This window comes from Berghia stephanieae, chromosome 2 (genome assembly GCF_034508935.2).
Source record: "Berghia stephanieae isolate SIO BIC M18660-M18661 chromosome 2, UCSD_Bste_1.3, whole genome shotgun sequence".
Lineage (NCBI taxonomy): Eukaryota > Metazoa > Mollusca > Gastropoda > Nudibranchia > Aeolidiidae > Berghia > Berghia stephanieae.
In genome coordinates this window covers 67,930,292-67,945,400 of record NC_088361.1, presented here as the reverse complement: position 1 = coordinate 67,945,400, position 15,109 = coordinate 67,930,292, and the positions used below count along the sequence as shown (strand labels likewise).

Sequence of the window (15,109 nt, the reverse complement as noted above, 5' to 3'; positions counted from 1 at the left end):
TTTAAAATATATTTTTTATTTTGTTTGTTTGTTTTTTTGTTTTTTTTCTTTATTTTTTTTTTTTATATATTTTTTATTTTCTTTGTTTTTGGTTTTTTTCTTTATTTAAAAAAAAATAAATTTTAATTTGATTTTTGCTTTTGTTTTTGTTGTTAGTTTCCTATGTGTGTAGAACATTTACATCTTGTTAGTCAAGTGTTTCTAAATCAAATTATATCATAACATCGCATTTGATTAATAAGATTTCTCATTCTGGTTGTTCCATCACTTACAAATCATAAGCTGCTCTGTGTGGCCTTGAGTAAGTTGCTTAGCCCTAACACTAACTCATATGGATGGTTTTTATTATGGCAACCCAGAGTGGTTCTTGTAACTCGATAGATAATTTCCATCCATTAATGAATTATTTCTAGAAAAAAAAACAACTTATTTGTTCCCGGCCTTGTTCCCGGTCATGATTTTTGACACTTGTTTTCTTGTAGATGCGTAACACAGCCACAGACTACTGCCTGGATACAATGGGCAGGAAGAGTGGGGAAAAGGTGGGATTGGAACGGTGCCATGGACAAGGTGGCAACCAGGTAAGACTAAGTGTCATATATGTTTGTCATTATCAGCATTTTTATCATCATCATCATCTTTGTCGCCATCATCGCCACCATCACCTTCTTCTTCTTCTTCTTCTTCTTCTTCTTCTTCTTCTTCTTCTTCTTCTTCTTCTTCTTCTTCTTCTTCTTCTTCTTCTTCTTTACTATACTATACTACTACTACTATACTACTACTACTACTACTACTACTACTACTACTACTACTACTACTACTACTACTACTACTACTACTACTACTACTACTACTACTATACTAACTACTACTACTACTATACTACTACTACTATACTATACTTACTACTACTACTACTACTACTATACTACTACTACTACTATACTAACTACTAACTACTACTACTACTACTACTACTACTACTATCTACTACTACTACTACTACTACTACTACTACTACTACTACTACTACTACTACTACTACTACTACTACTACTACTACTACTATACTATACTACTACTACTACTACTATACTACTACTACTACTACTACTATACTACTACTACTACTACTACTACTACTACTACTACTATACTACTACTACTACTACTACTACTACTACTACTACTACTACTACTACTACTACTACTACTACTACTACTACTACTACTACTACTACTACTACTACTACTACTACTACTACTACTACTACTACTACTACTACTACTACTACTACTACTACTACTACTACTACTATACTACTACTACTATACTACTACTACTACTACTACTACTACTTACTACTACTACTACTACTACTACTACTATACTACTACTACTACTACTACTACTATACTACTATACTACTACTACTACTACTACTACTACTACTACTACTACTACTATATACTACTACTACTACTACTACTACTACTACTACTACTACTACTACTATACTACTACTACTACTACTACTACTACTACTACTACTATACTACTACTACTACTAAATACTAATCTACTACTATACTCTCGCCTACTGCTGCTGCTGCTGCTGCTGCTGCTGCTGCTGCTGCTGCTGCTGCTGCTGCTGCTGCTGCTGCTGCTACTTCCTTAATTTCTAAGTTTGATATTTGTTCCAATTTGGCCCATTATTATATTTTATCATTTATGACTTGCTTTCTCTACTGATCCTATCTATATTTTGTCTTTCTTGAGATAGAACAGGGGTTTTATCCAGAGACCCACAGGCATTGTTTACCTTACGTTTCCTGATATAAAAATCAAGATTGGGCTTCTGAGTTCTAAAAGGAGCAGTTCTACCGTTTCTTATTCTTTATATTTCTATTTTGATCGTTATTCTCTTACCTTGTAGTTAATTCATTGCTCACCCATTTGACAATGCAAACTTTCAAGCCAAGGAATTATTTATGTCTTATTGATATTCCAACATGCTGCCACTCCCAACAGATTTTTTCTTACACGCACAAATCATCCATTCAAACGGATGATCTATGCCTAGATGTATCCAATATAGGGGGTCCTGTCAAACTGTTCCAGTGCCATGGCATGGGGGGCAACCAGCAGTGGCATTATGATGAGGAGGTACCCCTGCCTGCTACTATGTAGTATCAGTACTACAATGCTTCTACCACTACTTACCTTTACATCAGATGTTTCTTGAATGGAGTCCTATTTATAGCTCATGCCTGTGTCTCAAGCTATTCACATTACTATAGATGTCTCTTACACCATCACTTTGTTATGTTAATACCCTCCAAAACATTGGTCTGAAATGAATCAAGCAAGTTTTACTTTTCTCATTGATTTATCTTCTTTTTTTTTTTCATCACATTTTCATGAAACATAAAAAAAATGATATAGCTCAGTAGTTGCTGCAAACATATAAAAGTGACGCTTACCATTTGCAATATTGTGTGATTGCATAGCTCGATGTTTTAAACAGTTTGGGAGACATCAGTGTTGCATTAATCTTAATCTCGGACTTTTCAAGGATAACTAGTTTAACATGGGCAAGTTGTGATACTTTCAATGTGTACCATAAATTTGTTCCTTATTAGGATGGTATAAATAGGATGATTTTTGGCGATATTTGTTTCAAACCTTACCAGTCATAACAACAAGTTCAAAATGAGAAGAGTGTTTTACAGAAACATATATTCCAATTAATGCCCATTTAAAAATTCTATTACAAATAATCTTTAGTTTCTTGCAATTAAGGCACCATTTCCTTTCACTATTACTCGCATTCATGACATTTTGTTTTTGAGGGTATAATATGTTGTAAACATCCATTCGCATGTTATTTAGCTGTAAACCCTTTTGTTTATGAGTATTTATGTTGTTGTCTCGTATTTGGCTTGGTTTAGTTTCATTTTCATTTCAAAAGAAGTGGCTGTCTCTTTGTCCATTATGTCTTAAACACACAAATGTTTCAAATGAAAGGAGGGGGGGGGTTGATATTTGTGTTTTATGTTCCAAATGAAATTTTACCGCCTTTCTTGAATTGGGACTTGTTCTTCTACATAATGTAACTGTCTGTTTCATCAATTTTCACACAAAAATTCAGTAAATTGTTCTATGTCAGCAGCACTGGTCCTTAAAAACTAACAATCTTAAGGAGAATAATTTAAAAGAATAATCTGTTCTTCAAGCATTTAAATTTTTTGAAAATAATAATAATAATGATAGAAAAACTCCACTTACCTTCGAACTGTTTTATTTTAAAAATAGAAATGAAACTACATTCGCCCAAAAACTCATTACATATGTTTAAAACGGAAGTCTTCACTTGTCCATCTCAGTTTGAATTCTGTAGATCTAGATCTTAAATTGTGATTATTCTCTTTTAAACAAAAATACATGCAAATATGCATAGACACAATCATATGTGAATCTGAATTAATGTGACATTATTATACTCTATCGATTTGTCTTTTGACCACGGTTATCTACCATACGTCCATTTTATTGGTTTCTTCATTTTGAAGTCAAATTATGTTGCGTTTACTAAATGAGTTTCAAATATTATCATTAATTGTTGTTGTGGCTGTATTTATATTTTTTTTTTGTAAAAATTTTTATAAACTTTTTTTCTTTTAGGGAAAGCCTTTCATTCTCGTTTACAAAAAAAAAAAAAACTTTTTACCTTCATATCTGCATATTCTGCATCTATATTTGGTATGTTGTAATTGGTCAAATAATTGAGCAAAGTTGGCTTATTCAAAATTAAATGTAGATTAACAATGTTTTGTAGTTCATACAAATAATTTGTAAGGCCAATTTGCCAAACAACATCTACTTCAGTCAAAAACAAAAACAAAAGAAGAAAAAAACAAACAAAAAAAAGAAAAAGAAGAAGAAATAAGAAATAAACAGATAGAAAGGATGATTAACAGATTTTAAAAAACAGAATGGCGTTGTTAGAAAAAGCAGTACTTTTGATTGTTGAAATGGAATCTTGCTTGAATTGTTTGTTCTTTTTTTTTTTCTTTCAATTAGTTGTCTATATATATGTTTGCTTGTCTTTAAAGCTTTCTTTGAAGTACATTTGTTTCAGTGTCTGCACTCAATTGTTTGGTTTGTCATGTATTTTTGTTGTTTTGTTGATTTATTATTTTCAGTTGGTGGGGGGAGGGGGGGGGGGGGGGGGGGGGGGTTTACACACACATACACTATGACCTGCCTGCTGTAGATGTGCTCCTGGTGCTGACGGAGAAACGATGTGCTGCTCCTTCTCACTCATTCTCTCATATATTTTTTCAACAAAGAAAAGAAATAATCGTATAATGTATTTGTGATATAAAATATTACTGTTATTATTGCATCCTAATTTACCACTTGTCCTAAATCTCACCCATGCCTGCATTCATTCCTCCCCTTGCCATCACCTTGCATTCGTCATGTACCCAGGTGTTCAGTTGGACCAAGAAGAAGCAGTTGATGACTGATGATGATATGTGTATGCAGCCTGTTAGTGGCGTCCTCAAGTTTGTTAAATGCAGCTCTCCCAGTACAGAGTGGGATTATAATCAAGAGGTTTGGAATTAGTCCTTGAAAATGACTTGAAATTTATATTCAATACCTGTTTTTATTGACTTATTATACTTTAGAGTTATGCTTGTGAATAATGATATGTGGTCAAAAAGTTATGAAATTAAGATGAGAAGTGTGTATTCACAGTTCCAAAAAAAAGGTTGGTGCTTTAAACCTTAACTTCAAGAATCTGGTCAGCAAGGCATATGTTTGAGAAATGTTTGAATCTTTCAATAAAATGTTAAAGATCTATGTGATTTAAGATATTCTCATCAGTCAGTCAAGATCACATAAAAAGAGGTTAAATACATAGGAAAAACTATGCAGGATTAATGCCATTTGTCAAAAGCTCACAAATTATTTTATACATTTTCATGAATGCTTGTTATTTGATGAATATATATTTTTTTAATTTGCTAGTTTGGCTAAACAAATTATTGAACCTCATATTAATTCTATACCTCCATTCAAAGCTTTTGACCAAATGATTCCTTAGACAACTGACTTTAGAAAGTTTTCAATAATGATATCTCAATGTAATCATCTGGATACAAACACATTGAGCACGGACACAGCAGAGTAGATTTTGAACTTCTTCATATTTATAGCATCAGATTGTATTTGTATAGGATGTATAAGTCCATAACAGTTCTAAATCTTTGGATCTTTTATTTTATCAATATGACCTGATAATAATTGTATTTATTCAATCAGGATACCAATTTTCCAGTATTCTTTCTTTTGAAAGCCATCTTTCAAAATACGTTTTAGCTGGATATTTAGTAACTAATTTGATTAGATAAAAGACATGACCAATTCCAAGACTTTAAGGATATACAATATACCTTTAGGATCCTATGTTTTTTTTTTTGTTTTGTTTTTTTTTTGGGGGGTGGGGGGGGGGGGGGGGTGTTGTTGCCATTTTTTCTTTGGTTGCAATAATGCTGTGTCTGTAAAGTCGACATCTAACTGTGATTCCGCATATTTGGTGTCCGGGAAAATTTCTTGCAGTCTCGATTGCAGTTCGAAATTAATTTCTTAGGTGTTGCAGACGAATAAAGTAATCCTCACCTTGAATATGGATTCATGGCCTTCCAGTTCCTGTTGATCCTGTACTGTCTTTGTGCCTTAAAAGTGCCATCTTAAAGCGTGGGCAGTCCGTCTGGTGACATTAAACATCTTAGCAACATATGTCAATAGCTTAAAAATTGCCAATTGCATAATTACGCTTTTGGCATAATGTTAAAAGATTAACTACATATTTTAAACTGCTTTTCCAGCATCAAAATTTATCAACATAAACGTGGATACAAAATTTTTAATTCTGCACACTTCCTGTTAAAAGCAACATACAAAAAAAAAAAAAAAAAAACAGCATGTGGACATCATGGTGAGCAAAAACAAAAAAGATTAACCACATTTGAACGACAAATGCTATTCACAACAACTCGGTGAAATTTCATAAGACTCGGTTAATTAATAAGAAAATGAGAATGATTTAAATTGAATATACAAATTTATGGTCATGAGTATTAAATACACAGTGCAACCCCTGGATAACGACATTGCCCGGGACTGGAAAATTATATCGTTATCCAGGGGTGTCGTTATTCCAGGGTTTTCAAGATGGCGGAAAAAGCGGGCGTGGTGAGAGCTGTGAATACGTGGATAGCTCATAGTCACGATCTCCCCGGCCAGGCGGAGTTGTCATACCAGTAAGGTCGCAGGTTCAAGCCCCCATCGCCGCTGCGAAATTTTTATTCTCTGTTGTCTTCTAGCACTTTCCTACTCACTTCATTTCTTGTTGAATACATAAGAGTGCAATGCCTGGTCCAGTGCCTCATAATCATGAATGGCAAAAAACACCTGAGTGACGTCAACTTTGTTCTATCTATACCAGTTTCGATTTCACTTTCAAATGTGTGTCTTTGTTTTGATTGTAAGCAGTGCTTGAACGCCATTTAACAAAACTAAGAATAAAACAAGAAAATCAATTACCAATATTTTACCAATTAATTAATTACCAATTACAAGAGAACTGAAGATCACAGCCGGTAACTCAATACTACCCCCAGACCCCAATCCTAAATACCTTGGCATTACATTGGACAGACAACTAAACTATCGCAAACACATTGAAGGAACCGCAAATAAAATCGCAAACAGAAATATCCTGGTGAGAAAACTCGCAACTACCACCTGGGGAGCCTCACCGCAGGTGCTGAGAACGTCTGCTTTGGCACTGTGCTATAGTGTGGGAGAATACTGTGCCCCTGTTAGGATGAGGAGCCAACATGTAAACCACATTGACATCCGATTAAGAGAATCAATGAGAATTATAACAGGATGTCTCAAGTCAACTCCAACTCAGTGGCTCCCAACACTGAGCGGCATTGCACCACCAAGTTTAAGACGACAAGATGCTAATCAAAGGATGCATGCAAGAATTGACGAAGCCACAGACAACATTCCATAAAATCAATTGTAAAGGGGGCACCTTCAACAACTAGACTTAAATCGAGAGGACCTTTCCACCTAACAAAAATGGTAGACTTCAGTGTGGAGGAAAACTGGAGAGAAATGTGGAACAGGGAAACACCAAAAGGAGGAAACATCATTAAAGATCCAACCAAAAGAGTGCCTGCATTCAATAACGCCAGGAAATACTGGATTTCCTCAAACCGCCTCTTAACTGGACATGGCAGAACTGCATCAAATATTTGCAGATGGAAACTTGAAAACAGTGATACCTGCCAGAAATGTCAGGCAGCCCCAGAGACCAGCGATCACATCGTCCTCCACTGTCCAGTCACTAAACTTGAAGGTGGCTACGAAACCATCCTTAGGGCGGAGGAAGACTTTAGAAGCTGGGTTGACGAAATACATTTGGAGGTGTAGCCATACGCTACTACCACTACTCATTACCAATATGATTACACCACACAAGAACATAGATGCACACATCTAGTTTTGATTTTAATTAAAATCAAATCCATACGATACTGCTAATAATATTTGAATACCGAGATTCTAAAGTGCACAAAAATTTACAAGCACTTAAAAACTAGTAGACCTAAATCTTGGGATATAAAAAAAAAAAAGCTATGTATTGATCACAATAAAGATCAAATGTAGACTGATGTTTAGCAGAACAACTGATTTTTCAAATGAAAATAATAAAGTGAAAGAGGCTGTTACAGCTTTCCCGGCTATGCCAACATATTACGGCTATTCCAACATACTACGTATAAGACCATAAATATCCTTAATTGCCCCCATTGGACATGGCATTGCCTGATATCAGTTAACCTCAACTGACCTCAGACAGGTGGTACCTATCATGGATGGTTAATGGCTCCTTGAGAGTACCATCCACTGATATACTTCTTTTGCTGTGAGCAAGCGCTGATTCCACACAGTGTAGTAAACATGTGTTCTGATTGGTCGGTAACAAAGCAATCTCATTGGGAGGGGATGGGAGGCGTTTAGAGTATGAGGTGACGATGTTTGGGTATTATTCATCGGCATCAACTGCCAATTATTGTTAGAATGTTTCGCTAAACAGGGATTTTACTCAAATGTATGTCGTTATTTTGGCTTTTTTATTACTAATAACATATAGAAAAAATTCGGGACCAGAGGTCAATGTCGCTATCCAGGGGTTGTCATTATTCAGAGGTGTCGTTATCCAGAGGTTGAACTGTATATATATATATATATATATATATATATATATATATATATATATATATATATATATATATATATTACAAATATTTTCTAGTGGAAGATTTTTACTTTTATTTTCAATTCAATATTAAATGTTTTTCTGTACTGCATGTTTCTGTTATTATAATTTTGCTTCTGAGAAGTGTGTCATGTGTTGCATGTATGATTTTGTAGACTTTGCTTTTGGTTGGTCAGATTAATGCTCTTTAAAATGATTTCAATTGAGCAAAGACTCATTGTATAAATCATTATATTGAAATTAAGTGTCCTTTATTATCTTTACGATACTTAACATATGTTTTACTTTACAAAATATTTTTTAATGTTATGATAGCAGAGTTCATTTGGTGTCAAGGTTACTTTAGGAATTATGAATATTTGAGGCACAGTTTCTTTGACCATCTATGTCAATACTTTAACTGGAAAGGGAAGGAAGGGTATTAATTGATTAAGATAAATGATACATGTTAACTATATGATTATCATAGAAAACTATTTGATTGAAATTGGTTCACTTTCAAATAGTAGTTTCCTATTTTGATTTCAAAAATTATTTTACTAAAATAAAAGTATAAGATAGGTCTGTTGTACAATGTCAATGACAGCTAACAGTTAGGAAAAAAATTTACTACCTTATTCAAGCAATATAATAAATTTTGATTATTCATACTGGTACAAAATTCGTTTTAAAAATATTATTTGAGAGTAAATAATACTGTTTCCAATGATGTAATATATGTTTTTTTTATTTCAGAACAAACAATTACGGCATGTTAATACAGACCAATGTCTAGGGAAAGGCACAGTAGAGAAAGATGTTCCGAGTTTAGGTAAATTTGTTTTATAAGTTCTATACTGTCACACTTTCATGTGTTATTTCCGTCAAAGTCATTCCATTCTTAGCCAAAATAAAAGAACTGTGGGTAGATTCTTTATTTATAATATTTACCTGATCTTTAAGTTAGTCCATGGACAAGTGAAATGCATAGCTAATCAGACCTGTCACCGGCAATAAACAAAAGCAACAAAAACAAATAATTTAGATTTCATAGAAAAATCTGTATGAGCTAAAGTTGTTTGATTTCCGCCCATCCACACAACCTGGAGGGGAGAAGTGGCTTTTCACATGTGTGTGTGTGTGTGTGTGTTTGTATGTATCTCACTTAGTGGTGCTGCACCAGTCATTCCAGTCTTCCTTTGAAACATATGACAAATAAAAAAATTTCATCTTATTGATGAATGAAGGGAATTTATTATTTATTATTATTACTAGTGGAGAACCCGCAATATTTGCAGGGAAATAAAGGCTATTACAAACAGGCACTCGTCTAATTTGCAGGGAAATAGAGGCTATTACAAGCAGGCACTCGTCTAATTTGCGGGGAAATAAAGGCTATTACAAACAGGCACACGTCTAATTTGCGGGGAAATAAAGGCTATTACAAACAGGCACTCGTCTAATTTGCGGGGAAATAAAGGCTATTACTAACAGGCACTCGTCTAATTTGCGGGGAAATAAAGGCTATTACAAACAGGCACTCGTCTAATTTGCGGGGAAATAAAGGCTATTACTAACAGGCACTCGTCTAATTTGCAGGGAAATAAAGGCTATTACAAACAGGCACTCGTCTAATTTGCGGGGAAATAAAGGCTATTACAAACAGGCACTCATCTAATTTGCGGGGAAATAAAGGCTATTACAAACAGGCACTCGTCTATTTTACTAATTATTCTGCCATATTGTGGAAATAAATATAGATTGGGTCGAGTCGAATCTTTTGAGCCATCAACAATCAAAATTGGTCAGGTATAAAGTGGGTCATCATCATCATCATCATTGCCTTTTTCACCCTTGATCAGGGTATAGCCCAGACAAATAGTTTCCATTCCTCTCTTTCTTGAGCTAACTTTTTTATCTCGTTCCATGTCTTATCACTTTTCTGTATATCAGCTTCTTTAACTCTTCTCCATATTCCCCTTGACTGTCCCCTTGATCTTCTGCCCTGAGGGTTCAGTCCCAGTACTTTCTTTGTTATCGTGGAGTCATTCTTTCTAAGGGTGTGTCCAATTCACCTCCATCATCTTCTTCCTATTTCCTCTCCCACTGGTTTCTGCTGTGTTCTTTTCCATATTTCTTCATTCTTAACTCTTTAGTTGCTAAATATGCTGGAAGGCATAGGTCTGTTATGCCGGCTGGGTTGCTTATTACGCCAAAAGACATCATCATATAGCTGTGATAAATGAGTGAAATACGAAGCCTACGAGTATTAATATTGAACTGCTGTGACAGCAAGCACTCTCTAACACTTTTATTGAGACTGTCACAAAACATCTAATAATCTTACTTGGAGGGGTGGAATAAATGTATTCTTTCATTTCTTTGTATTTATTTAACTCGTATTTTCATCGTGCAATAAAACATATTTGAAGCTTGCTGTGTTATAGGGCATGATAAAAAATAACTCGTTTAATAAATACAAAGAAATGAAAGAATCGTATAATAATAATCATCATCATCATCAATATCAATGATAAAATCATTTTTACTTCTTAATTTCGTTTCTTTCCATATTTTTTTTTCCAGGTCCATGCACTGGTTCTATAGATCAAAAGTGGTTACTGGGTGGCTGGAAAGAGTCTTTATGATTAATTTGTCATTCTTATTCTCAGTGCCCATCTTCTTGCTTCATCATTTATCACTACTATCATTGTCATTGTCATCATCATTTTTTTAGTATTATCATCACTTCATCTCATTCATCACCACTACTGTCATCAGCATCGTCATTATAATCATCGTCGTCGTTAAAAATCAGAAAAATTTATATAAAAAACCATGTAAATGTTATAAGATAAATGCACTGCTTCATTGATACTTCAGTCGTGAAGGTAGATCGTACCATAATCCATTTGTGTATGAATGGTTATGATATTTTTTTAAAGCAAGAGCTCAGATGATTTGCATTGCCAGGTAAAAATATGGATCATTATTTTCTATACTGATGATGGAAGTTTACTCTAGTGTGACAAATAGTTGATCTTTTGTGCAAACATTTTGTACCCATAGCTTCAGAAGTAGTACTTATTAACCAATCAGCTGCCATGCTCTGAAAAGACACGTATTTTTAAAATTGGCCAGAAACCTTGTCTTTCGATTTGAATGACCCTCATCTTGGCAAAAACCCTCAAACCTGGGATTTTACTATTTTCGGAGGATTGCAGTTAACTGGTTGATGATCTTTATCTTTTTTTTTCACAAGAACCTTCACACATCCATATACCAGCTGTGATTTTTTTTTTTTTAAAGTGTTTCATGATTTGAATTGTTTTGAATTTTAATGATTATGAGTTTTGCAATTTTCGATTTTTTTGTGGGTTGATAGAAATCAAGTTTTTTTTTAATGTCTTTTGTCATGTTGGATTTACCGTGGCATTTTACTAGACATGGATTGAATGGGTGTGCATTCCATTATAATAATTATGATTATAACAATTACGATGATTTTTATTTTTATTTTTATTATTATTATTATTATCATTATTGTCATTATTTTTTTTTTAATCTATTATCCAGGTTACGGAGTGATTAGTAGTCAAATATGAAGTATTTGCTTTTATAATAATGCCATTTTATCCATGCTGCACTTATTTCATCTCATTACTGAATAATGGGAAGCATGACAAAACTTTTTTTATGAAGTTGGTCCTGTTCCATGGACAATCAAATATTTAGGCTTGAAATATTGATGCAGATCAAGTTATTTGAATATTTATACCTGCAAAGAAGATTTCTTATTAATATCTTTGCTGCATTTTTTCCTTTTCTTCAAGATGGTGTGATGAAGCATCATCATCTTATTCATAAAAGAAAAACGAATTCAATGAATTGAATTTGAGAAGATGACATAAACCATCACATTTGCAATTGCCCAAACAATCGATTATCCCTTCTACGGGAGCTTGTTGTCAAGTAGTATTAAGTCCTTGGTTGCCAATTGCATGATGAAAAATTGTGTGGTTGAGTGAAAGGATGGATTAGAGGAACCCAGAGGGGGGGGGGGGGGGGGGGGGGGGGGTGTTGGAATTACTTTTCTTTTTAGGAAAGAAGGAACAGGTTTATTAGTTGTTTTGTTTTTTTTTCTTCGTTTTTTTTTTAATTAAGATTTATAAAAGGTACAATCTAGTTTGTCTCATTCCATCTCTTGATCTCACCAACACATTGTCTTGAAATTATGGGAAGAATGAAACACTTGTGGTTCATTTATCTTGTCATTTTTAATGCATTTAGTGTGAAAGCTTGATTCTGAAAGAGGTATATCAGAAATTGTGTGTATTGTAAGGAATCTGTATTCTATTGTTAGAGTAAAGAAAGAAGGGAAAGGCACTGAATTTATTGGTTTAGTTATGAATGCAAGAGATGGGGAGAGAAAGATTGAGACGGCTCTAATGGATACAATTCTCACCTGGTGATATTTTTGCTATTTATCATTCAACTTTTCTGATTTTGTTTCATGACTGGTGTGGCAGAGCATCGTTGATGTTTTGACCTACCTTTGGAACTGATTTATTTACGCATGACATTATATTTCTCTTTATTTAGTCTCATGTTAATCCTTTGAGTTTGTCAATGACAGCGGATTTTTATTTCATATATTTCCGCAATCTTTTATTTTAACTTTCTTCATTTAACTTACAAATAATGTGATAATTGTTGTCCTGGTGATGGATTATTCAAAAAATAATTAGATTTTTTTTTTTCAAAAATACTTTCTCACACTAACAATATATACTTACTGGTTTTGTATCTCACTTTAGATTTCAGAGTTTTTCTCTCTTTTTTTTTTTTTCAAATTTTGAAGTAGAAAAGTGTTCATCCTAAATAAATGATGACCGAAATCAAAACACACAAATCCATTTGAAAAGGATATGTTGATATTTTAGTCAGTAGACATTATCATAAAGACAATCATTTGTGCATTGCATTGAAACATTTATCTGATAGAAATCAAAGATGAATCTTTCTGAGATATATTCCTCAAGTTATATTGTTCAATAACTGTTTGTAATATGTAAACTAATGCAGGTCTGCCTACTGCTACGAAAAATTCGTAGAATTATGAAATTTTATCTCCAATTTCAGAAATTCATGAATATTAAGGTCATTAAATCTTATTGAAATTTAAGGTTGATGCGAGAGTTCATAGGTTTAAGGCTTTTGAAGTGTTAAATCATCATTTTGAGGGTAAATTGTTGATCTATAAAGTTAACTATAGCGACTGCCATGTTTATCTCCTAAAACTACGAATTCTTCAATAGTCAAGTAGGCAATTCTGCTCATGTAATATGTATACAAGTCAAATGTTTTTCAAAGATTTATTTTTATATAAACTGCTGGAAAACGTATACTTCTTACATTAAAAAAAAAAAAATTAAGATATATCATTTTGTGTGCGAGAGAATGAATTTTAACCACTGAAACTTATCTTCATCTTGTGTACAAAAGATCTTACAATATTTATATGTCTTTGTATCTGTTTGTCTAAAGTGTTCTTCTGCTGTAAATTTTCTTCAATGCCTAATCTATGTCAACTTAAGATGTTTTGTGTATAGTTTGTCAATATTGTTTTAAAATTTATTTAATTATTAATCCAATGTCATGTGATAGAAATCTTTCTTCGATGCAAAATTGTATGGATGTGGCTTTTTCAATACCTCACTACTTAATTCCTTTATTATTATGATTTTAGTAAGGCAACATCAAAATTAACCAATAACTTTTCAAATTTAGAAAAAGTCACAGGGTTATTTGTATATAAATTCTACCTTTAGTTTGTTTTTGTTTTGTTTTTTTTGAAAGGAATCAAACATTTTAAAACATTTTTATAGTCAAATCAAAATTTAAAACCAAAATATGACTAAAGGTGCAAGAAGGACTCTAAAATTTAAATCAAATTGAAATAAAATTACTCTAATTTAAAGCAGAAATTATGATTCAAATTTGAAGTCAGGCAAAATTTTGAATTATTGCGTTAGAATATTAAATTAGTCAACTATAAAGATTTAATCATTGATATTGATTTAATCTCTTATATTTGTTTTTCAAAGATTAAAGGGCATGTGACCAACTTTGAAACGTTAAAGAAAAATTTGACAGATCTGCCTAACCGTTATCGTTTAGCATTTTATTTTTTTTAGATTTTTATTTTATTTTGCAGGTAAATCAAGAATATTATTACTGTTAGAGTTTTACTTTCCTCAAGTATTATCTTTTGAATGTTTCATTTAATTTCATGCAATTTATGCAATCCCTTCTCGCTGATTTGAAACATTTGGGAGGAGATGTGAGATTATAAAAGGAACTGTTGTATTGGACACCCTGCCAAGCAAAGCAGGTTGAAAAATTCCAGAAAAAAATTCATCCCATTGAGAAAGGCTAATTCGTTTTTTATTTATTATATTCATTTGATTGTATTAATTGCTTTATATTTAAATATTGAACGAATTTAGACAAAACAATTGTGCTGAAACATTTCTTGCCGCATACGTAGAAGAAAGTGAAAATCTGAATTTTAAAAAATTCTTCGATAGTCTATTTGTTCCTAATGCTACCAATATGACTATTAACCAAGAGTTTCCATGCTTCTCTCATGTTAAAGATAAACTGCCTTGTTATTAAAGTTTAATTCCAACTTCTAGGTCTATCTACACGGGATGCGTCTCAACTACAGTTTTCCATATTATCCAAGAAGTTCCCTTACAAAG

The 15,109-nt window shown here is 33.0% G+C and overlaps 1 protein-coding gene across 4 annotated transcripts in view; it reads left to right on the top strand.

Moving 5' to 3' along the window:
* Positions 1-13,776, top strand: part of LOC144965395 (polypeptide N-acetylgalactosaminyltransferase 13-like) — a 74,402-nt gene extending 60,626 nt beyond the window's left edge. For 2 of the 4 annotated variants that reach the window (XM_078900696.1, XM_078900694.1), the window contains 4 exons: positions 483-581; positions 4,496-4,621; positions 9,102-9,177; positions 10,932-13,776. In XM_078900696.1, the coding sequence (XP_078756822.1) occupies positions 483-581; positions 4,496-4,621; positions 9,102-9,177; positions 10,932-10,993 (363 nt within the window). In that variant the 3' untranslated portion in view covers positions 10,994-13,776. Of the gene's footprint in view, positions 1-482; positions 582-2,032; positions 2,168-4,495; positions 4,622-9,101; positions 9,178-10,931 lie in introns of all 4 variants that reach the window. The other 2 variants (XM_078900695.1, XM_078900693.1) reach the window with 1 other exon arrangement.
* Positions 13,777-15,109: the final 1,333 nt, after the last annotated feature.